Raw genomic sequence first — 23,275 nt, forward strand, 5'->3', positions numbered from 1 at the left:
GTTCAGGAAGAAAACCAAACATTGCAGATATTTTATCATAACTCTGGTTTTACGTGGCCGATCAACACAATTTAAAAACTGGTATAAAGTCCACACTTTGTCCGTCAGTTGTTCCGTCTGTCCTGCTCACGTCTCCAATGGTTGTACACGTTGTCATTAACGTGGCTTCACTCCACATCAGCCGCTTTGCTAAAACACCGGTGTCGCACATAAGGACGCTGTCAGAGCCTGTCAGCGACGCTGATCAGCTGCGTATATACGAATGTGAATCGCATCATTGGCTGGACTGTGGGATAAGGTGGCATCGTTCTGATCCCATACAGGAGCAGCCAGTCACTCACTAACACTGCAGAACAGGATTGTTAAAGTATTTATTTTAATTTCAATTCAGGTGAGATTTGTTTTGTGTGCAACGCAGATTTTCTGTGCGCAGAGACGTGCCAGCAGTGCGCAACTGCTCACGCGCAGCTTAGAGGGAACATTGGTTGTAGGAGCTTCAAAATGGTTCCATAGGTGTATCTACTAAAAATCTGAGTTTGAATCTCAGTGACCACAACCTCAAGCTCAGAGATCAAGTTTTCATGAAAATCGCGTGAATGTGATAACTCAAGAAGGAGGTCAGTATTTTCATATTGATACCATATGTGCATCTACGAAGACTCTTGGATGAGTTTGAAGCACAGTGACCTTGGCCTCAAGGTCAGAGTTCAGAGGTCAAATTTGTGAAAATCTTGTAGATGCAATAACTCTTGAACAAGGCAAAAGAAAAGTGAGTGGACTTCCAGTCCTTAGACAGTCCGTTTAATGTACTGTTTCAGTAGAATAAACTAAACTGCAAGTTTTGGAGGAGTATGCTACCAGCTACTGAGGTGTCAACAGTCAGCTCACTCAGTGGTGATCAAGAGGCACATTATGAACACTACTGCAGAGTATGTGATGTGACTAGCTTTTATTGGCACTGAAAAGGTTTCTTGTCAGTATCATAGAAAATGTTTTCTTTGGTTTAATATTTACTCAAAGGAATTTCAAAAGCCCTTGAACTTCCTTGTTGTGCATATAAAGCACACTGTTGTGATTTTAAAAAGGCAGTATAAGAATTCAACTTTAATCACTGTAGTTTATACGTTGCTGATAATTTTGAGAGCTGTATCTATATGATGAAGACCTTCATAGGGCGTTTATCCTGCATATAATCCTGTTCTTGATTTCATTAGTACTTTTTCCTTTTTCTCCTCCCACTGTTTGTCTTGTCTTTTGTGTATTTCTCTCACCGGTGTTTCTCTCTAATTCCTCTTTCTTTTCATTTGTTTTGCACTGTTGTCTTTGTTCTCTTCTTCAGCCGGCCATTAAAGCACATCCAGCTGCAGCAATGCAGCTCAGGTCGGAAACTTTATCTCTTGGAAGCCATATTTTCCAAAAAACACTAGCAAACTGTGGAATACTGGTTAGATGTAGTTCCCACAAACTGTTTTCAGATTTTTTCTGAACATTTCATTCAGGACTCAGCAAAGTCCCGAACTAAATGAAAGGATTTGTTAGGAATAAATATTAGTCTCTGAAAATATTTCATCAAATATTTTTTCAGGAATAAATTGAAGAATTGTTTATATACACACTAATGACAGTTTCATAATGCGAGGTTACTGAGACAGATTTAATTACCTCAAGGCATAGAGACACACATACGTTACGCTTATACACACCTGAAAAGTACAGTATACACTGACACAAACTCCCACAATACCTCATAAAAATGCATACATATGTAGCAGAGCCGTGGTAAAATGATTAAAGTGGAGATCACAGATTGGACTTACAGAGTCTAAACCACTGAGGGATGTATACACACACTTGCAGATGGTGGCATTATTTATGGAACTGTTTATTCTTCTCAGAGAAACAATAACACCATAAGATTTCTCTGTGATAAATCAGTATTCCACAGCCAAATGTGTGACTCATACTCTAACTTTATTTCTCTCACAAATTGCAATGACACACATCATTCCTGGCAAGCTTGCCGCACAGACTATTTCCTCTTGGTCCTGTTCATTATTCTTAGCTGTGAGCTAACTGCACTCCACACATCATTCTATTAACATCACCACAGCAATCAGTTCATTAGCACTCCATCGTCATCCGTCTTTCTTTTTTCTTGCTCCTCTCCTACTACTGTGCCATCTTTGTATCTTATATGGGATTCACTTATTTGCCCCACAGCAATTGCTCTCTTTTAATTATTTATTTTGTTTATTTGTTTGTTTTTTGTTGTTAATTTTTGGGGGGTGGGGGGCATCTTTATTAGGTAGTGCAGTGAAAATGAGACACGAAAGCAAGAAGACAGAATGAAAAGATGTAGCAATGGCCCCTGGGTAGTAGTTGAACCTGGGGCTACATCCACACTAGCCCAGATAGATTTGAAAATGGCCGAAAGTCTGTGTTTTTGCTGCCCACACTGTGAGCACCGTTTTGAAATGTATGAGTTTTCGAGAACGTTATGAAAACGCTGCGTTTTCCATGAGCAAAAACGCCGTCTCAGTGTGGACGGGAGAGGAAAGAATGTTAAAATTAAAGAAAATTAGTGTGGACATAGCCTGGGTTACTGGATTTAGCTTTGTGGCATGTCGACGCCTTTGAGCTAAACGTCACTTAAACATCACTTATGACCTCAGTCATCCAGGTCATCGTAGTCTTAAGAGCCTGGAAAGAAAAGCATCTGGTTTGAAAGAGGAGTGAAAGAAGCATCTATGTCCACTGTGAGCGACCATCTTTGAACGGAAGGCGGGGCTTACCACACCAACTCTCTGCCATCTATAATCCAGTTTTGAGATCCTTCCCAGATGCCTTAACGCCCGCTCACATCCTGGGCCATTTGACCTCAGTAAATCACGTGATAGGGTGGGGCCAGGTTTCACAATGAGCTCACCCGAAGCCCTGGCTGATTGGGACCCACACCCAGTTTCACACCTTGGCTCAGGTGATTAGGTAGAGGATCAATAGGGGGTCCATGGCCCGCTTGGGGGACACTCCCATGGGGCTTAAAAGTGGGATTCTCCACCAAGAAGCTTCTCGGATGAGAGGTGAAACGTCTTCAAGGAAACTTAAAGAAGTCCAGACGCTTTTCTTTCCAAGCTTCTTAGATGCCAAAAAGTGACGTTTTTGGATGAAGACTTTCTGAGTGGAGTCACCTATTGCTTATTTAACTTGCTGCTATGCTACATACTGAATATGATTTAAACAGCTGGTTCTTAGCTTTAATCTGAATTGAACAAAAGTATTTTGTTGGCAGTTTACAATTTTTTGACAAGCATTTCTTTTAACAGTTCTCTATTTCCAGTGACTCAAATGTAAGCTTACAGTTCACCTTAAAGCTGCTTCATGGGACGGCTATTTCTGAATCACAGCATGTGTGAGGGTTTGAATGCCACACAGACACAATGGACACCAATGTTTATCGCTAATGAAAACATTATGGTGACAGGAGTGTCAGAACAGTGGACAGGTAGTTGGTGAACTCACTGAAGGGTCTTTCTTTTGATCTGTAGTTTTGATACCAGGCTCATCTTCCAGTGAAGATTCCTTCTGTGCCAAAATAATTATCTAATACAGTCGTATTTTAACACACGTGAATATAGTTTATTTTATATCTATAGTTTGGACATATCACCCTCGTCAGACAACTTTCGGTCTTGAAGAACTTTTTTTTCCAGAAACGTTTGCTCTATTGTCATATTAGGTGACATTTATCACAAGTGGCTCGTGAAATTTAGGATAAACTTCACTCTTCTCACTCTTTTCAGATGTGGCAGTGGCTCACCCTGACAAGAAGAGTATCATCATGTATGTGACGTCACTCTTCCGGGTACTTCCGCAAAGTGTTTCTATGGAAGCCATCCAAGAGGTGGAGACGTTACCTCAGGCAGCCACAGCCAATATCACCCGTGTGACAACAGAGGAACACTATCAGATCCAGACCAAGCAGCGCTTCTCTGAGCAGGTTAAACACCAACACTTGTGAGACTAACTAAACCACAGACACGTTCTCATCCCAAAAAGTAACATACCGACACTATGTGACAAATCGTCAGTACGTTACGCCTTTGGAAACACGAGAACTGTTGTAAACTTAGTTTACTTTCTCATCATGGTTTGCTTTGGAAAGCACTATCTGATACAGAGCATCATCCAAAGTCCGGAACGTATCATAGGGACGCGGAAGGTTACCTTTTGTGTTACTATGAGACGCCTCGTGACGTGGCAAATCGTTGGCATGTTACGCGTTGGGAAAGAGAATGCTCTGAAACCACGCATGTGGAACTCAGCAGCTATGCCCAAAAAGGCCATCATGCACACGAGAGTGTCTGCTTTGTGAGTGCATGATGCTGGTACCTCTGTGCACAAAGCTTCATTCTACTGGCTAGAATTAACCGACTTTTGACGAATATATGGATTAGCTCAGCGTCGTCGATAGTTTTTACGAGGGCGATTTATTTATTTATTTGGCCATGAGTAAGTTTGCTAATAATGATGGAGCTAATAGAAGCAATCAACAGAAAAAAAACAATAGTAGCGCTGTTTTAACAGCACCCTCTTTCATCTGCGAGCAAATGCCCCCTCCTCAGAGTGCGCCCAAATGCTTGTTGATGGAGCTGCAGGAGCTGCTGATAGCCTAGCATACTCAGCCGGATGGTGGACACGTACATGCTCTTGCAAGTTAGGCGTGTTTGAGTACTTTGCTCACACTATACGTCTGCACAAGTGGCACACCGCTTTGGTCACATCCTTAGGTTTACCTCTTTCATCTAGTTTAAAGCCAAAGAAATCCCAAATTCCCGACTTTATATTTTTTTAGTGCTGTCAGCGTTAACGCGCCGCTCCAGATGTTTGTGGATGAGTCCAAGATGAAGAGTTTTGCATCATCGACACGTCTGCGTGCACGGTAAGCAAACTGGAGGGTCCATCAGGGGGTCAGTTGCTCTTACGATGTGCTGTTTTATGATCTTCTCCATGGCCAGAATCACCAGGGAGGTGAAGATCATTCAGAGACTTTGGGTTGTTTCTTTTGGGGATGGGGATGACTGTGGAGTGTTTCCACAGCTGGGGGACGGTGTGACTGTCAACTAAGGGTTGAAATAGAGTCCAGAACACACTTCCTAGTTGCCCTGCACAGTGCCTCACACCTCGACTGCTGATGTTGTCAGGGCCGGGTGAGCTCCTCTCCCTGGTCCTCCTGAGGGCTCTCACCACGTCCTCAGTCCTGAAGGTGAGTGCAGAGCTGCCAGGTTTGAGTGAGGATCTGGACTCCTCAAGCTGGGCGATGTTGTCCGTCTCAAACCTGGTGTAGAAAGCGTTGAGGTTGTCAGGGAGGGAGGAGGGGTTGCTGCCCTCCACCTGGATGGTTCTGGGGGTGGTGACCGCAGTATTCACAGAGGCCATGGTTTCGAGGCCCTGCCAGGCTGAGTGGAGGTCCCCTGTGGTATACTCCAGTTTAGCAGTTTTAATGGCGCTCTTGACCTCCCTGTTGACCTCCTTTTTATCCAGAAGAAAATCCTCTTTTTTTTATTAAGGATTTCCTTGAGTTCCTTGGTGATGCAGGGTTTGTTGTTGTGGTAGATGGAGACTGTTTTTGAGGGGATAATGTTGTCAACACAGAAGGAGATGTATGATGTCACTGTGTTGACTTGTTCGCTGATGTCATCAGAGGTAGAAAGAAGGCTGTCCCAGTCAGTGGCTTCGAAACATCCTTGTAGGGTGAGGATACTTTCCTCTGTCCACTGCTTGATGTTTTTGGTGACCTTTTTAATCCTCTTGATGACTGGGGTGTAAGCAGGGGCCAGCAGGACGGTGTGATGGTCTGAGAGGGGTGAGGGCTTTAAATGCATCTGGTACAGAGCCAAAGCATTTATCTAGAGTCTTCCCCTGACGTGTGCTGCATGTAACATACTGTTGGTATCGTGATGACCGCGCTTAAGCCGCGTTAATGCTGACAGTGTTTTGTTTTTGTTTTTGGAAACTAGTTCGTCCATGTTTGGACTTCTTCTGTTTTGTAAACGCGCAAATCAGTCCGTGTATGATTACGTTGCCCCGCCCATCAAAAAGTCTGCGCATGCACGAATATATCGCCTATCGACGATTGTTGGACTGACGATTGCCGACTGGAAAATGTTTACATATGCCCAACCCTACTTAGAATAGGCAGTATGTGAATGTACAGGAGAGGAGGATGGGATATGCTTTGTACAAAACGTGACAATGAGCAACATGACTTTTGTCTGATCTAAACTAGCGTCTGATAAAACAGTTAAGGTTGTTGCTAATATTTTGTGCAAATCATAACTATATGACACACTGTCCTGTAGCTGCTGGGTGCTGGGTATGCTACCTTTTTACCCCTCAACTTTAAGAGGCTGACAAGGTGTAGTCGTCACGCTGAAATCTTCTGAAAGTCTTGTGAATGTTATAACTCAAGAAGGAAGTCACCGAGGATTTTCAAATTAATAACATACAGTAGGTGCAGCTACTAAAATGTTCGATAACCTCAAGGTCAAGTCATAGTTGGGATTTTCACTATATCGGTAATTTGTGTTTTGATTTGTTTGAATTGTAAAAGCTATACACCTATTAGAAATAACAGGATGACCACCTGTCTAATATTGTAATGGTCTCTTTTGTGCTGCCAACACAGCCTTTGCCCATAGAGGCATGGACTCCACTAGATCCCAAATGGTGTGCTGTGGTATCTGGCACCGAGATGTTAGCAACAGATGCATAAGAAATGAAACATCTTCAAAAAAACAGTCCAGTCGCCGTCTTTTAAAGATCCTTAATCTTCGAGAATAATTACTCGCAAGAGAGTGAATCTGCTGCAGCATGCATGTGTGATGACTTCTTTGTCTATGTGCCTCTTAAGCGCTACACAGACGGGTTGCGGACTTTAGATGTAAGGAATTTAATTCCAAGAGTGGCAATGAATATATAATGGCAGCTGTTCCCGGCTTAATGCTGTGATGGTGTTGAGGTTTCATGATTTCTGGAAGTTGTGCAGATACTCAGCTGTATATGCTTACTTGGTGTTCAAAGCTACTTCTTCACCTGTGCTGTTCATTGCTATGTTGTTGTCACATTATCCATACTCTGCAGTACTGCACATTATACAGCTGAATGAGTGTGGTTATATTTGCATAGTAGCCTATATTATCAGCTCTGAAACAGAATTCTTAAACCCAGGTACAAAATATACTTCTAAATATTAACATGGCCATCCCACCTTCTCAAAGTGGGCTTGTAAAATTCACAACAGAACCATTTGTGTATACTGGAACTGAAGGAGATGAAGAAACTGAGATCCTTCAGTGTTGCCTGAATAGCTTTTAATCAGCACTGTATGAGAATGTAATGTAATAAGTGCAGAATTAAACAAAGAAGTTTAGATAACTCTGAAAGTCAGATCTATGTTGAACCTGTTAGCACTGCTACTCCTGTTGCAGCAATGACACACACGAAAGTAAACAGGAAATGACACGGTGTGAAACATTGAGGGTGAATAACCAAACTTGCAAAACTTAAATAAACTTTAAGTTTATAAACTTAATAAATAATAGTAATAAATATTACTTAAATACTAGAAACTAGAAAGATAATTCATTAAAATTTATGCTACTTTTATTATTTATTATTTTGAAATAACTCATTACTTAAGTGTATTATTAAACAATTAGATAATTGATTAAATATGTAATTAATAAAAATGGAAAATTCATGCATAATTTGTTGTGCATTAATTTGTGTTCTTGTAGATTCATGAAGTGTGAAATTTACGGTTTACATTATAAGTACACATCATGTATGCTCAAAATATGTAAATGTGCTCTTACATTTTTATGAGCACTGAGGTCTCTCAGCAGATCTCTCTTAAAAACATAAATGTATGTATACCTCACTGATCATCAAACAATTACAGTTTTTCTTTTCCTTTTTAATTACTTCTAGATTAAATATAGATTATTTGATCCCGAAAGGTTGATTCTGTTCATCTGGATGTTTTGAGTGGGAGAAACGTTTCGTCACTCATCCAGGTGACGTCTTCAGTCTCAGCTGACTGCAGGTTTCGCCGGCCTTATAAACAGTACATTTGCACAGTGAGTGAAACCAGCCCACTGAATGAACAATGGGCTGGGAGGTCAGTTCATTTCATTGTTGCGTATGTATATTGGAGGCGTGGTGGTACAATGGCTAGCACTGTCTTTTCACAAGAAGAAGGTCCTGGCTTCAAATCCACTCTGAGGCCATTCTGTGTGGCGTTTCCATATTCACCTTATGTTTGTTCACCTTAAGTTGACCATATGACTGACACTGTTTCAAATTAAGAGTGTTCCCTAACCCTAACTGCAGTTCAGGAGGAAGGCTTAAGTTGAGGAGGAAGAGGATGAGCTGGAGATGAGAAGGTGAGAGTAGTGCTGGAGGAGGCAGATGATGAAGATGAAAAAGCAAAAACTAGAAACAGATAATGAAAAATTTTCAAATAGTCAAATATTGTTTGAAATACATATTTGTGATTTTAAAAATTCAAGCAACTTATAATTGTTATACTGTTATACTATTTATCTAATGCCTGTGTCCGTTAATTGAGATTTGTCCGTATTCTTTTATCTGAAACAGCAAAATGATTAAAAAAGATTTTCTTTCTTTCCTTGATGATTGCTGAACCCAGTCATGCAACAAAATATAGACATTGTGAGGAGGAAAATAGTCATAATTTCTATGTAAAGTATGTATGAGTGATTGGAGCTCCATGATGCCTCATGGGGTGAGGATGAGCATGAGAAAGGTGATGGATCAGCCCATTATGGGAGGAGTTTGTTAATGATCTAAAGGCAGCTGGGAACACGGGTCGCACTGCTCAACAAGGAACATGTACAGGCCCATCTTATGTTTGCCAGTGTGCATTTAATCGATTCAGAGAAAGCGTGGCAGAAAGTGCTATAGTCCAAAATCAAGCTCTTTGGCATCAACCTGACCTGTTGTGTTTGATGGAAGAGACATGCTGTATGACCTGATGTGTGACTGTTTGGAGCTGTTTCTCTGCTAAGGGCGACTTCACTGCATTAAGGGGCCAATGGCCTGAGCCATGCAGTGTGAAATTGGAGACAAGAACCAGCATCACAGTGACCCAAAACACACTACCAAGGCAACAAAGGTGTGGCTAAAGAAGAAGCACATCAAGGTCATTAAGTAGTCTAAGCCAGTCTTTAGACCTCATAGGAAATCTCTGGAGGAAGCTGAAGCTTTGAGTTGTCAAGCAGCAGCCAAAAAAAGACCTAAAGAATTTAAAGAAATCCTTTAGATGTGTGCAAACCTGGTGACCAGGGTTTCTCCATTGAGTACTAAATCACATCTTGTTGAAGGATCAAATACTTATACAAATACTACTGTCACTCAGTGACGTGCAAATCAGTGTATAACTTTCATTTAATTCTCTCTCTCTCTCTATTAAAATGGAACTAACACAATCTGCAGTGAAGCAGACAAGTCAAATAATAATCCCCTCCACTGTGTGTGAATAATATCTGCACTTCATGATCCTTCTATGCAAATTACATAAATTCTGTTAAAATCTCCCCATCCACCCCATTACTAACATAAGACACGGGAATATTTCAGCATCTTTCTAGAAATCATGATCTAATGTTGGCACTTCACATTATGATTGGCCTTTTCTAAGGTGAGAAAAGCTCTAGTTCCATTACTCTATTTTTATAGGTTGTATGACTATTTTTTGTTTCCCACATTTGTGTGAAAATTGATCAAGAGCATGACAACCATGTCCCTGGACAGCAAACATGTTGAGGGGAACTATAAGCAGTTTTGATTACCATAAACCAGCCCTTTGATTAGGCCACGCCTCTGTTTAGTTGTACTGTCTGAAACAGCCGATTACAAAAAACAGTTATTTCTGGGAAAATCCACAAACAGTTCTCTGGCAATGTGATTACTGACAAAGTGCCTTAAAAAATAAAATCACTTAAAATAGTTTGTTTTACAAAGTTAGCAATAGCTCTTAAAGAAAAAGCACCATCGTATTATTATTATTATTCATTATATTATTCATCCATTCATCCATTTTCTACTGATTATCTGGGTTAGGATTACATATGGATAGGATTACATATAATCTCTCCAACGAGTCCTCCCAATAAAACATGCCTGAAACACCTAACTTAGGATGCATCCAGAAAGCACCCGAGTCAAATTCAATTCAATTCAGTTTAGTTCAGTTTCATTTATATGGTGCCAAATCACAACAATAGTTGCCTGAAGGCGCTTTATATTGTACGATAAAGACCCTACAATAATACAAGAACAACAGAGAAAACCCCAACAATCACATGACCCCCTATAAGCAAGCACTTTGGCGTAGGTTGGAAGGAAATCTCCCATCTTCAGCCTTTGCTCCCATTACAGGATTGGGGAGACACTCAAGTTATTCCTTCTGCCACTTGACTCCATCCACAGGCCGTGCTACACTGAAAACAGCAGAGCACCGTCTTCCCCCTCTTCAGTTGTCTGAGCTTGCTTTGAGGTCAACTGAAAGTCTTGTTCCAGGGTCTCACCAAAATCCTTGGAATTCAATCAAAGCTCTGCCGAGGTGGGAAATGAAGTTCTCACGGGCTGGGGCTCTGGTAGATATTCCCAGCGTAACCTCACTATATGTTTGGGTATGCCAGGTCTGTCCAGCATCTTCCCCTGCCACCTAATCCAACTAACCAGCAGATGGTGATCGGTTGACAGATCAGCTCCTCCAAGACGTTCGGCTGCAGATCTGATGATATGATTACAAAATCAATCATGGATTGTGACCTAGGGTCTCCTACTGCCATGTGCAGTGATAAAGACCCTACTTCTTGAACATGGTGTTCGTTATGGCCATCTCTCACCTATAGCAAGTCCAGAGTGGAAGAGAGTCCAAGCCCTCTCCACAGGAAATTGTTTCCAGAGCCTGAGCTTCATGTTGAGGTGAGCCTGATTATATTTAGTCCATATCTCCCAACCTCACACACCAGCTCTGAGTCCTTCCCCACCAGGAGTTCCACGTACCACAAGCCAGATTCAGGAACCAGGGATTGGTAGAACCTGGAACTCTGCCTCTGGCCACAGCCCGATCCACTCCGGCGATCCCGTCCCAGGCAGGCTACACTGGACTGTTTTTTTTTTTAAAGTTGTGCCTTGATTTTTCTGTCAGATTTTGAATTCAGCACTGAATGAGTTATTATTACTCCCATATGCTAGTGTGCAAAGCAAAGCTATACGAGGCGCAAGGTGGCACAAGTCATTGCTGGACACCATGAAGATTGTTGACGGTTATTTATTGATGTTTTTTAAAAACTGCTGTTTGCTTAAGTTTGGGCGTGGTTAGTTTCAGGGAAAGCTCGTGGCTTGTGTGACGAGATCTTTGTTTTTACACCCGGGGAAAGAAAAACATGACACTAACACAGTAATCTGTAGTGAACCTCCAGGTCTATTACATGCTGTAGAGGGATAATAGCCTGATTAATTAAATTCAGTTTTATGTATGGCAGGAGTTAGTAATAGCGGTTTTCCCACGGTGCTTAAACATTACAGAATCAACATCCATTTATTCAAATGACAAGCAAGAGTTACCTTATACCTTGGTTGCTTTACAGAGCTCGCCTGTGGGATTTTGCCCAGTCTGAAGCACAATTACAGTAGTAATAACAACCGTTAATAGCTATTTAATGTGCTAATAACATTCAATAGTGGCTGAATGTGAATACTTCTTTCAGGGCTGCACATTTTCACTAACTTGGTAAAGCAATTATTTAATTTAGCTTTTGGATCTTTCGCTTTCCTTTTTGCATTCTTTTGCCTCTTCCTCTCTTCCTCTCTTGCCTCTGTCTTTTCCTTTCTGTCTGTCCTCTCTCAGATTACAGTGAATGTGGCACAGGGGCGAGTGCAGAGCCCCTCCCCTCAGCCTCGCTATAAAAGCTATGCCTACACCCAGGCTGCATATGTCCAGTCGCCCGAGCAAAAGAGGAGGCGTTTTACTGATCAGGTCCGTGTCTCACACTAACACTTGATGCCACTTCCCCATCTGTCTCTGCATGTGTGGTTTTTGTTCTGTCTGCTCCCCAGAATGTGTCCCTTTCTTAAAAATGCTCTTTGTTTTTGTGATGTTTTAAAAATGCATTAAACATGTGAATTTTAGTTTTGAAATTTTAACCCGAAGAAAAACTTGAAGTGTACAGTTTTGCGGTGTGTTTACATCATCACGTTTTCAATGCAAATCACGATTTGACTTTTCTAATCAGTGTTAATTTCAATCATTTATAAATCAAGTCATAAGCTATGCTAACTGTGTGTTTGTGTCTTCACTTTAAATCAGTAGTGATACAGCTCGCAGTTCTTTGTCAGCGTGCTGTAGATGAAAGCGGTTGACTTTACTTAACTTTGAAAATGTTGGCAGTCAAGAGGAATATATACAAAACAAGAGAAAGGCGCACAATAGAGAACAAGTTGTAAGGTTCTTAGAAGTAGTGCAAAGTAAAAGGATTAGGTTTGAATGGAGTCCCTGTGTGGGTGGCCAGAGTGATGGGGGTTACTCAGACCATGGCTTAGAGTGGTGAGGTGGGTGAGCAGGGGTCTGGTGTGGTGGATCGTTTGTTAACAGTGAGAAGGGCGGGAAGAAGCTGGTTGAGAGTCTGGAGGTGTGGGACCTGATTCACCTGAGGCGCTGACCACAGGGCAGTGGGTCAAACGGGTGGTGGGGTGCAAGGGGTCACCTGTGATGGCCCATTCTAGTCCAGGTTATTTTTCCTCAGGACATGGAGGACGTGCAGTCGCTGCTGGGCGTTCTTTACCTGGGTGTTGGTGTTGTGGGTCCAGGTGAGATCAGCAGAGGTGTTTGGTGCCCAGAAACTGAAGGTGGAGACAGATTCCACCCGCTCTGCATTTATAATCAGAGGGGAACGGACCTGTCTGTGCCTCCTGAAGTCGGTCTGTCTCTCGTCTCCATCGTATAAGGCAGGGGTGGTCTCAAACCGAGCAAACAAAGTGTTGAGCTCTGCTACTTTGATGCTGCTGTTGGGGGTTGGAGGATTGGCCTTTTTGGACACCTGATGGGGGTTGTTGTAGGTGAGGAGGCCCTCTACCCACCTGCTGTAGGCCTCCTTAGCTTGTTTGATGCCCAGGTTGGCTCAGGCAGTGCTGTACAGAGAACTGTGCCTCAGCCTCAGGGACAGAGGGTGGATGAGAAGCAGAGAGAGGTGGTCAGATTGTCCTGGGTGGGGGAGGTGTGTTGCTTTGTAGGCCTGCTCGATGTTACTGTACACATGGACCAGTGTCCTATCCCCCCGGTAAGACACCTCAGTTTCAAACATGCCTTATAAAAGTCCCCAGCAACAGTATAGATGACCTCTGGGTGCTCTCTCTGCTGTTTACTGATAATAAGTTGAAGGCACTTGAGTGCTAAGATAACGTTAGCATAGGGTGGGGCGGGTGGGGCTGTAAACAATGGTAACTGTAACTGTAAATGGTAATGGTAACTGTGGCTAATGTTAGGTTGTGAGGTAGGACCTGTAGGACCAGTTTGGTACCTCCTCTGAAGCATCTGGGATTTTTGGATGGAGCCAGGATTCGGTTACAGTCAGTAGACAACACTCCCGGACGGTTGTAGTAAATCTCTGATTGAAGCTCCTCCGTTTTGTTTGTGAGGGATCTGGCGTTGGTCAGGACGATGGATAGTTGTTTTCACGACAGAGCACAGACTAAACACAAGGATAAATTACTTATTTGATCTTTCAGCACTCTTGAAGCTTTTATTAGAACAAGCTTGTACTTGGTTTAAAAAATCATCTGAGTGTCAAGTCAAACCCATGTGGATGGAGTTAAGCTATATGTAGCAATTTTCTCATAAATTGTTTAATTCAATGGCTCAACAATGCTTGCAGATATTCAGTATTCTTGACACATCTGCTTAACTTGCAGATAAGTAGATGTGTCATGCTGACATACCTACTTAAACCGTTCTATTCAACAATATTTGGAAAGTCAAGGGGAGCTATTTGATTAAATGAGCACATGCTGCTCCTCTTGCTAAAGGCCCATAAGTGCACAAGTAGAATGAAATCATGTTTTTTGGCGTACAAGTATAAAAATAAAAAAGGCTGGTTCGTTGTTGTATAGAGTTTCGTCTTTATCTTTGGTTGTTACAACAATTCAGAGACTTTGCTGATGCAGCTTTTTTGAACATTAGACAGAGTCAGCTAAACCAAATCAAACCCACGACTGAACTCAGAAATAGACGTCTAAAGCTTCCTCTTCTTATTGTTTTCATCTTGTGTGAAAATAAATCAATTGTCACATGAGCTTTACATCTAGTAGGTGAACCTACAAGCATATTTATTGTGAGGTGACATCAAGAGGCTGTTCAAGCTATCAACAACTATAATTTTATAGACAATAGAAAACGCAATTTTTCTACTGACGTTTTTGCATCTTGAGAAAAAGAAAAACAAAGCTACAAAACATTTCATACTGATTTTGACAGTTCAATCTTTAACCCAACTGTGAGTATTTGATCTTTTTTCACCCCATTTTGTTGTTTTTGGGGATGAACTAATAATAAATGTAAAACTTAAAATATGAAGCAGTTTCTAAACATAGTTCCAAAGTATGTTACAGAACACAAAAAAGTAAAAACAGCTAAAGCAACGATAATTAAAAACAGAAAAGAAAGAAAACTTGGGCAAACAGTGTATAACTATCACAGGTAGGATCAACCAATATAAGAAATGTATCAATTAGTTAATAATAGAAAATAAAAAAGTCAGAAACGAGATTGTGTAGGGTTTACTACAGAAGAGGATTAGGCCCACTAGAAAAAGAAAGTGGGCCCAGAATTCCTCTTCCGTAGTGTACCCTTACACCCTTACACCCTTACACCCTTACACCCTTACACTTTTACCCTACACTCCTTTTATTTGTTTATGTTAGATAGGCTAAACATTTATGTGTCTACCGTCACACAGATCCAAGCAAAATAGACATTAAGAGACGGCAGCATTGACTGTGGTTGGCAGTTATTGAATCATCTTATGACCTTATTACCAGAGAGAAGAATGAAGTGAGAGAAACAGCACTGAGATGAGATACAAAGAGAGAATTATTGGTGTCTAGATCAGAAGTGAGCGCACAGAGAGATAAGGGGAGAGAGAGGACGAGTTAAGTTTGGAGAAAGTTTAAAACTGCTTGTCACCATCATCATCATTAATATCTGACACTCAGAGGCTTCTCCTTATCTCTCTTTATCGCCTCTGTTTCCCACATTTCTTTCACATGTTGCCTTTAATATTTTCTACTCGTCCCGATCCCTCCCTGCTCACCCCTCTGATTTTTGACATTCTGCTTGTTTTATCATCTCTGTCTGTCCCCTCGACTTCTTAACCCTGGTGCCCTCCATTCTTCTGTTTCTCCTCACGTCATCTCCACCATCGGACTCTGTCTCTGCCTGTTATCTCTAACCTGTTGCTGCCTTGTTTAGTTGCTGGATCCCAGCCAAGAGGAGCTGCAGCAGCGTCTCAGTCCTCTGCCTGCAGGAACCACCAGCCTGGAAAGCTACCAGGCTGCACTGGAGGAGGTAAGACAATGCGGTGATGATAAAGGACTCATATCTACTTTATAAAACATTTAATGTACAGAAGCAAATATTGTGTGTGCGTGGGTGTGTCTGTGTGTGAGTCACCACCTTCCTGCATGCGACATCTCCCAGTGTATAAGAAACGTGTGGTTTCTTCGATGGCACACTGTCGCCGGGCAGTGCATTTTAAATGCAGACTGTTCCTACAAACATTTGTGGAAGAATGAGTCGCTTTCAGGAAATCAGTGACTTTCATTGCGGTACCATGATAGGATGCCACCTGTTCTCTAGTAAATTTTCCAGTGGACACTGAGGTACATAGTCCAGAGAGGTCGCCAACTTTCTGCAGAGTTGATTGCTACAGATCTCCATACTTCATGTGGCTTTCAGATTAGCTAAAGAACAGTGCGTAGAGGTCTTTACGGAGCTGTATTCAAGCATTATATCACCAAGCCCAATGCAAAGTGTCAGATGGAGTAGTATAAAGCACGCTGGACAGTGGAAACGTGTTTTCTGGAGTGACAAATCCTACTTCTCTGTATTGCAATCCAACACATGAGACAGATGAGGTTTGGTGGATGCCAGGAGAACGGTTCTTGTCTAACTGCATCGTGCCAAGTTTGGTGGGAGATTATGGACTCGGCGCCCTATTTTCAGTGAAAGACACTGTGGACAGTTTCATGCTCTCAACTTTGTGGCAAGGATTTCCTGTTCTAACATGACTGCTCACCAGTGCACAAAGCAAGGTCCATAAAGACATGTGCCAGTGAGTGTAGAAGAACTTTACTGGCATGTACAGAGTTCTGATTTCAACCCAATAGTGCAGATAGATCGATCGGACAAATGATGTTTAAAAATTGGGTTTTCGGGCAGGAGGAAAAGAGGAAGACCCGAGAGAAAGTTCATGCATGTAGTGAAAGAGTAAATGCAGAGGGTTGGTGTGATGGAAACAGATGATGTGATATAGCAACCCCTAGAGGGAGAAAATGAAAGATAAAGAAGAAGAAAAAAACTTTATTTTAGAAAAAAAAGAAAGTATGCTATTGTTATGTTAATTAAATGTAACTTTTAAGGTCTTGACATGGCTTCTGTCCGCTGAAGATGGTCTCCAGGGCCAGGCTCCTATCTCCAACCATGTGGAGGAGGTTAAGGAGCAGTTTCACACACACGAGGTAGGACTAGTGAAATCCTACTGGATTGTGGTTTTTAAATTAAATAAATGTATTGTATTATTTTTTAAGATTCAACACTTATTTTCAGGATTCCCACAGCTGAACAGTGAGTTTTTTAGAGTTAATAGAATTTTAAATTCTTTGGTCAGAATAGTTTAGGGTGACCAAAAAATAGGACACGGTCATGAAGAGCTTTAATAATACTGTTTGTTTAAAGAAAACTTTGGCATATTTAAACAACACCTTCTCTGTGCTGTTAGTGAATGGTGAAATAGAAAACATGTCATAGGGGCATTTACAAATCAACAAGTGCAGAAAAGAGGACGGTTGGTCGCCCTAGAATAGTTTATACAGTTTAGGACACTAGACAAACTAAAGTACAGCTGGTAATAAAATGTTTGCACTGTCTTACGTTTCCGAAGGGATTTTATGTTTTCACACATTTGCGTACAGCTGGATCTTTGGAACTGTATAATTAAAGGTGAAATGCCCAAATAACACTGAGCTATTATTCCGTGTGCACAGGATTAGAAAACTTTTTTCTTTTATTAAAGGATTCTCATATTTGTGTCACAGCAGCTGAAAATGTATTGATTATCACTGATCCTCTAGATTTTCCGATGTCATCAATCCATAGAATATCCAATAGCTAAAAAAATAATTTTACAGTTTCACAAAATAAGATGTGAAGGGGGACGTTAAAAATCTGCAGTATCAACGTCACATTTTGCCTGTGAAATGTGATCAAAGAGCAGAAATATGAAAAGGGTTTAAGTCACAGTCAGAATAAACAGTTGCAGTTACGTCAGTTAAATCTGTGAGATATGGATATCTTACTGTAATAAAACTTTATGCATGGAAAAGTTTTTTAAATCTGTTGTTTGTAAGCATTTTATATCTGGTATGGAAACAGCTGGTCTCCTGCAGTAGCTGTTTGCAATGGGCAGCTGTTTTTAGCTTTAACTGTAAGCGATGCATTAACTGCACTGAATGGGAGCTTCTAGGACTTTGATGCACTCACTTACTCTGACCATTCTGCCTTCTGATATCCTGGAAGGATCACATTGCAGTTAAGTGTTCAATAAAAATAGATGAAGCAGTAGGTGCCATAGTAATATGAGGTACCCCCTCACCTTTGTAGGATTAAAAAATAGTTGAATTACTGTGAATATGCATGTGCAATTCTTCCATCTGTTTCTTTAATAACAGGGGTATATGGTGGAGCTGACAACACACCAGAGCAGTGTAGGACGAGTCCTCCGGGCCGGTGCTGCCCTGCTGGGGGAAGGAAACCTGAGTGAAGAGGAGGATTCTGAAGTCAGAGAGCAAATGAACCTTCTCAACTCCCGGTGGGAGCACCTAAGAGTCGCTAGCATGGAGCGACAGAGCAGGTACATACATTAAACAAGCATCAGTACAATTAACAATATTAAAACTCACATCTATCTTATTGATCTTGTTTTGACAGAAGCCTGGGTCATGTGATATTTTGAAAGTATTTTCTTAGAAGATACATCTTTAAGTCATTTTCCATCAGTTAAAGTTAGTTAAAGCAACATGATGAGTAGTCTCCACTGAGACTATTTTTTAATGGGTCTAAAAAGGTGTCTTGTTTGCATTGGTGATTATCAGAGATCACATCAGTGAGAGCTTTGATAATCACCAATACAGATTAACATTGATTGTGACTTTATGAAATTCTATTCACTTCTCAAAATCTTGCATCTTTGCTGAAAGCGGCTCGAAGACTGTAAAACCTTTTCAGCACCACCAGTATTATAAGGCGTGATATACAGCTGTGATCAGAACTTTACACTCATCATGGACACGAATGTCAATCCCCAACGTAGTTTCTTTGATTTTGTTCAGCTGAGTTTTCCAGGGTGGAATCATTGTAATGTGTACATATTTGGGTGCACACGTTTTCTTTATTTATCCTTATTTTCTGTAATCCACACAGGGTTAAAATTAGATATGCAGGTTCAAATATATGCATAGACTGCCACTAATATTTGGCCAAACATGCCTTAGCAAGGTGCACTTAATGATTGTCATCGAGAGGCTTCTGGCATAATTGTGTCTGTATATTTGTGGACACTTCTTAAAAATAGATTTAATTTAAACTGGTTCGTTTCTTGGCCGGGATCAGGCTTTTAAGCCATCCATCCATACTCCACAATTTTTTCAGTAGGGTTGAGGTCAGGGCTTTGAGAAGAACATTCCAGAAGCTTAATTTTCCTTTTCAAAACCAATTCTGATGTGTATTTGGCATCATCGTCCTGTTGGAAGCTCTTGAAGTAGAGCAGGTCACCTACTAATTGGAAGGTTGGTGGTTCAATTCCTGGCTCTCCCAGTCTGCTTGCCAAATATCCTTAAGCAAGATACTAAGCACAAGTTGCTCTCAAATACATCCATTGAAGTGTGAATGTTAGATAGAAAGCTCTTCGATAGAAGAAAGAAGTCCATTTGATTTTGGGTGAAGTTGGAGAAAGTCCTTGTTCCATCCACTCTCTGCAATGTTCCACTAAACTCTTGCAGCAAACCAACCCTAGTGGAAAGCCTCACCTTTACGCCTCCAAACATACATTTCCATGACACTCATGCCCATGATAAGTGTATGTAATTTGACCTAATACAGTTCTCAAAAAGACTGCTTTACCACTCTTCACATTTAAAAAATGTTTTAATAACACATCTAACACCTAAGTGTTAGATGTGTTATAGTGATACTAAGTGATACTAAGTGTCAGTCGAGTAAATCAGCTCTAATTGCTAGTGCCTGAGGTTTAAACCCTTGTCTCTGTGGATAGCACGGTAGCATGATCCATCAGTGTTAGTTTAGCACTGTCAGGTTAACACTGCCACCACGCCACACCTCCTTAGTCCAAAGACATGTATGTTAGCTTAACTGATGATTTCAAAGTGGCTGTGTGGAAGTGAGATAGATGAACACTTGGCAACAAGTAAGACTAGAAAATAGCTATGTAAATACCTGCTGTGGTTTCAAAATAAGACATTACTGAATTGCATCTCACTCCCAGACTCCATGAAGTTCTGATGGACCTGCAGCATGAGCAGCTGCAGCAACTCACAGACTGGTTGGATGTGACAGAAGCACGTATTAAGAAGATGGGGGCTCAGGCACTGGGACCTGACCTGGAGGACATCAAGCGCCGAGTAGAAGAACACAAGGTGGGCGTGTACTAGCCTGATCCTTGTTTTTGAAAGACTGCTTTACTAATCCAGCCATGTTGTTCCCTTTTTCCTTATAATGTTGCACAACAAGTTGTCATTCGCAGTTAAACTGATTAATACATTCCTTACAGTCTTGCCATTAAGCTTTTGATTTCAAAAAGAATTTAAAAAAGGGTGGCTCCAATCCAGCGTCTACAGATCTTAGTTTAAAATAAAACTTTGTAGATAATCAAAATCAAACTTGCTGATTACACAATCGTCTTTAAAGTGTGTCGGCATGTTTAGGGAAACCTCCCTGAATGTATCAGGGATATAGACTCATGCACATTCGCTTTTTGTCTCCCTGGTCATGCCCTGTGTCTGTCTCGTCTCTCTGTGTCCTGTCTCTGTGATTATTTGTTTCCCTGTCTGGTCTAGTGAATACATCTTTAGTCCTGCTCCCAGTATTTATCTGTTTCATCCTTTTGTCTCCTCAGTCAGTCGTGTCTCCATATCTGTTTATGTCCGCTCCCTCTGTCAAGTTCACGTGTCTTATCTGGCTCTCAGCGTGTGCATTACATACTGTTTTATTTCGATAGTCCTCTGTCTCATGTGGGTCATGTTCAGTTGTGCTTCCTGTGTCTTGTCTGTCAGATTCTGTTCAGCTGTGCTGTGGCAGGTGTGTCCACTCTGCTCGAATCTCCTCCTATGTACATATTATCTGCATCTCCCTCGCTTCTTTGTTGCATCTTTCCTCATGGTGTGTGAACTTCTGTCCATCTGTTTACCCATCAATCTGTTCCTACCCAGCTCCGTTGTTGTTTTTGTTGCCTGAATATGAACATTGAAAACATTTGCATTCATCTTGCTAAATTTAATTACCCCACTGCCTTACTGCAATACCAGCACTGGAACCATAAAACTCAGAAAAAGAGTTGTTGCCATATCTACTAAAAGTTAGATTTTTGAAACACATGGCCTAATTTTAGTCATTCATAAGGTAAAGAAATATAAAATCTCTATAATAAAGTTATTCCAGAGCTGGAATGACCTGTGTGTACACATTAACCACTCTTTTGAAGTCTATGAGGAATAATCTTCTGTGTGAATCATACAGCAGTAAGAGTGTGTTTTTCATACATTTCCGTAACTTAATTTATGTTGAAGCCTCTCATTTCCACTCCTTGTAGCTTATGAGGACAGCAGTAAATCCATAGCAGAACCTTCATAGAGAATCATGGCCTCATACTTGGAGGTACTAACTTTTATCCCTGCCACTTCACACCTGGCTGCAAAATGGCCTGGTGGAAGCTGGAGATCACTGAAGCCAAGAGGTGACCAGAAAAAGCAAAAACCCTGCAGTGATCCTGAGCCCACTGAATCTTACCACCAAAGCATAGCTCCTAGACCAGGGGTGGGCAATCTCAGTCCACGAGGCTGGTGTCCTGCAGGTTTTAGATCTCACCTTGGGTCATCACACCTGAATCCAATGATGAGTTCATTACCAGGCCTCTGGAGAACTTCAGGACATGTTGAGGAGCTAATTTAGCCATTTAAATCAGCTGTGTTGGTTCGAGGACACATCTAAAACCTGCAGGGACACCGGCCCTCCTGGACTGAGATTGCCCACCTCTGTCCTAGACCAAGTGGTTTCAATAAACTACCACGAAGATAGAAAAATAGAGGAATCATGTTACCTTCACCCAGACTAGGTTATAGGGACTCCACCCTAAAGTCAGACCAGGGGACGGGGATTTGGTGAAGTAGTGCCTGAAGTAAGAGGAAGAGGTCAACGTAGTCATGATCCAAGACGTCAGCTGACGTCAGAAGAGGGAGGTAGTGCTCTGCACACATGGACTGGAGTGTGATGACCTCTACTGGGGACATAGTGAGGTGGCTGTTGGAACATTTGAAGATCTCCTCAATCCCAGGGTCACACCTTCCATATAGCAAGCAGAATGTGGAGATGAGGGAGACAACTCACCCATTATAAGGTCAAAGGCCACTGAGACAGTTTAAAAAAACTACTTGATAGTACTTCTCCTTGGGAGGAGGAGATTCACCCTGAGTTCCTTAACTTGTTCAACCACAATGCCCCCTGTACTGGGGGCAGAGGAGGAGCTGTGCTGGTTTGTGCTTCCACAGAAAAGTCAGCAAAACGCTCACAAATCCATATCCATGACCACCAAACACAGCTAAAACATCAAACATCTAAACAGCAGGTAAAAAAGATCCTGCAAAAAGGTGTAAACACGAAGTACGGATTCCCCCGTTCACCCAACAGCATGTGCACAGACAGCGTCTCTGCTGAAAGCACAGATCTACAGATTTCAAAACTGCAAGTTTGGCCTTCGTTTGCTGGTCCAGTAAATTTTGTTTAGAGCGTGACAAAATTACACTTCGCATTTTGCTATATGCTATATAGAGGTTAGGGGTTATATGTTACTTTGACACAATGGTATCTGCTGTGATGTTTACTTTGTTGTGATGTGTATTTTGATACCAAGATGGTCTACACAGAGTTTGTAATCATTCCTTTTTGGCGCGTCATTTTCAAGCATACAGACCCTGAAATGTAAAAGTTCAGGGTCTGGATGTTATGGGGCTGTCTTGGTTGAGCAGCATCTCTGCAACACTTTGTGAAAGTCAAGATTGATAAACTGGGGTGGTGGTTTCAAGTAAGCAACTCAAGTGTGTGCTCCACCACACACAAGGTGGTGTACTACATATCAAACAATTATTCAGTCGTTGTGTGATTGAACTTTCTGAAAGACTTCCCGCTTTAATTCAAGACAGTTTCTAAAAAATGTACATTGCCTGGCAATTACAGCCATCCTGCACATGATCGGTTTTGCTAGCATTTGACTGAATTTGAGCTGCAAGTGTAGCTGTGCACACTTCAGAATCCATTCCACTACTATCAGCTCTCACATCATCACTGAACATTTCCACTCACAGACTTACAGGCCCATCCCCTAAAATTGCTCCAACATGTTTGGCAGCATGTGGTATCCTCATGATTTCTCTCCAGTCCGTAGTTTTATCTTCACATTATTCTTATGCAGGTTAATCTGTGATTAAACTATCAGCATTTTGTGAATTCCTTATACTGATGGGTGCCAATGTGTGCTAAAGCTCCTGCAGGAGGACCTGGAACTTGAGCAGGTGAGGGTGAACTCTCTGACCCACATGGTGGTGGTGGTAGATGAGAACAGTGGAGACAGCACCACTGCTGCCTTGGAGAGCAAACTTCAGGCAAGTACACACACACACACAC

The 23,275-nt window shown here is 41.6% G+C and overlaps 1 protein-coding gene across 1 annotated transcript in view; it reads left to right on the forward strand.

Annotated features, from left to right (window-relative positions):
* The window catches only part of dmd (dystrophin), a gene marked incomplete at its 3' end in the record, with an annotated part of 309,815 nt that overhangs the window by 121,329 nt on the left and 165,211 nt on the right, over positions 1 to 23,275 (forward strand). The window contains 7 exon segments of the mRNA XM_042226291.1: positions 3,801 to 3,997; positions 11,942 to 12,070; positions 15,557 to 15,652; positions 16,726 to 16,824; positions 18,034 to 18,215; positions 19,866 to 20,016; positions 23,134 to 23,253. Coding sequence (XP_042082225.1) covers positions 3,801 to 3,997; positions 11,942 to 12,070; positions 15,557 to 15,652; positions 16,726 to 16,824; positions 18,034 to 18,215; positions 19,866 to 20,016; positions 23,134 to 23,253 — 974 coding nt within the window.

Source organism: Haplochromis burtoni, unplaced genomic scaffold, assembly GCF_018398535.1.
Source record: "Haplochromis burtoni strain Fernald_Lab_line unplaced genomic scaffold, NCSU_Asbu1 Contig_205, whole genome shotgun sequence".
Lineage (NCBI taxonomy): Eukaryota > Metazoa > Chordata > Actinopteri > Cichliformes > Cichlidae > Haplochromis > Haplochromis burtoni.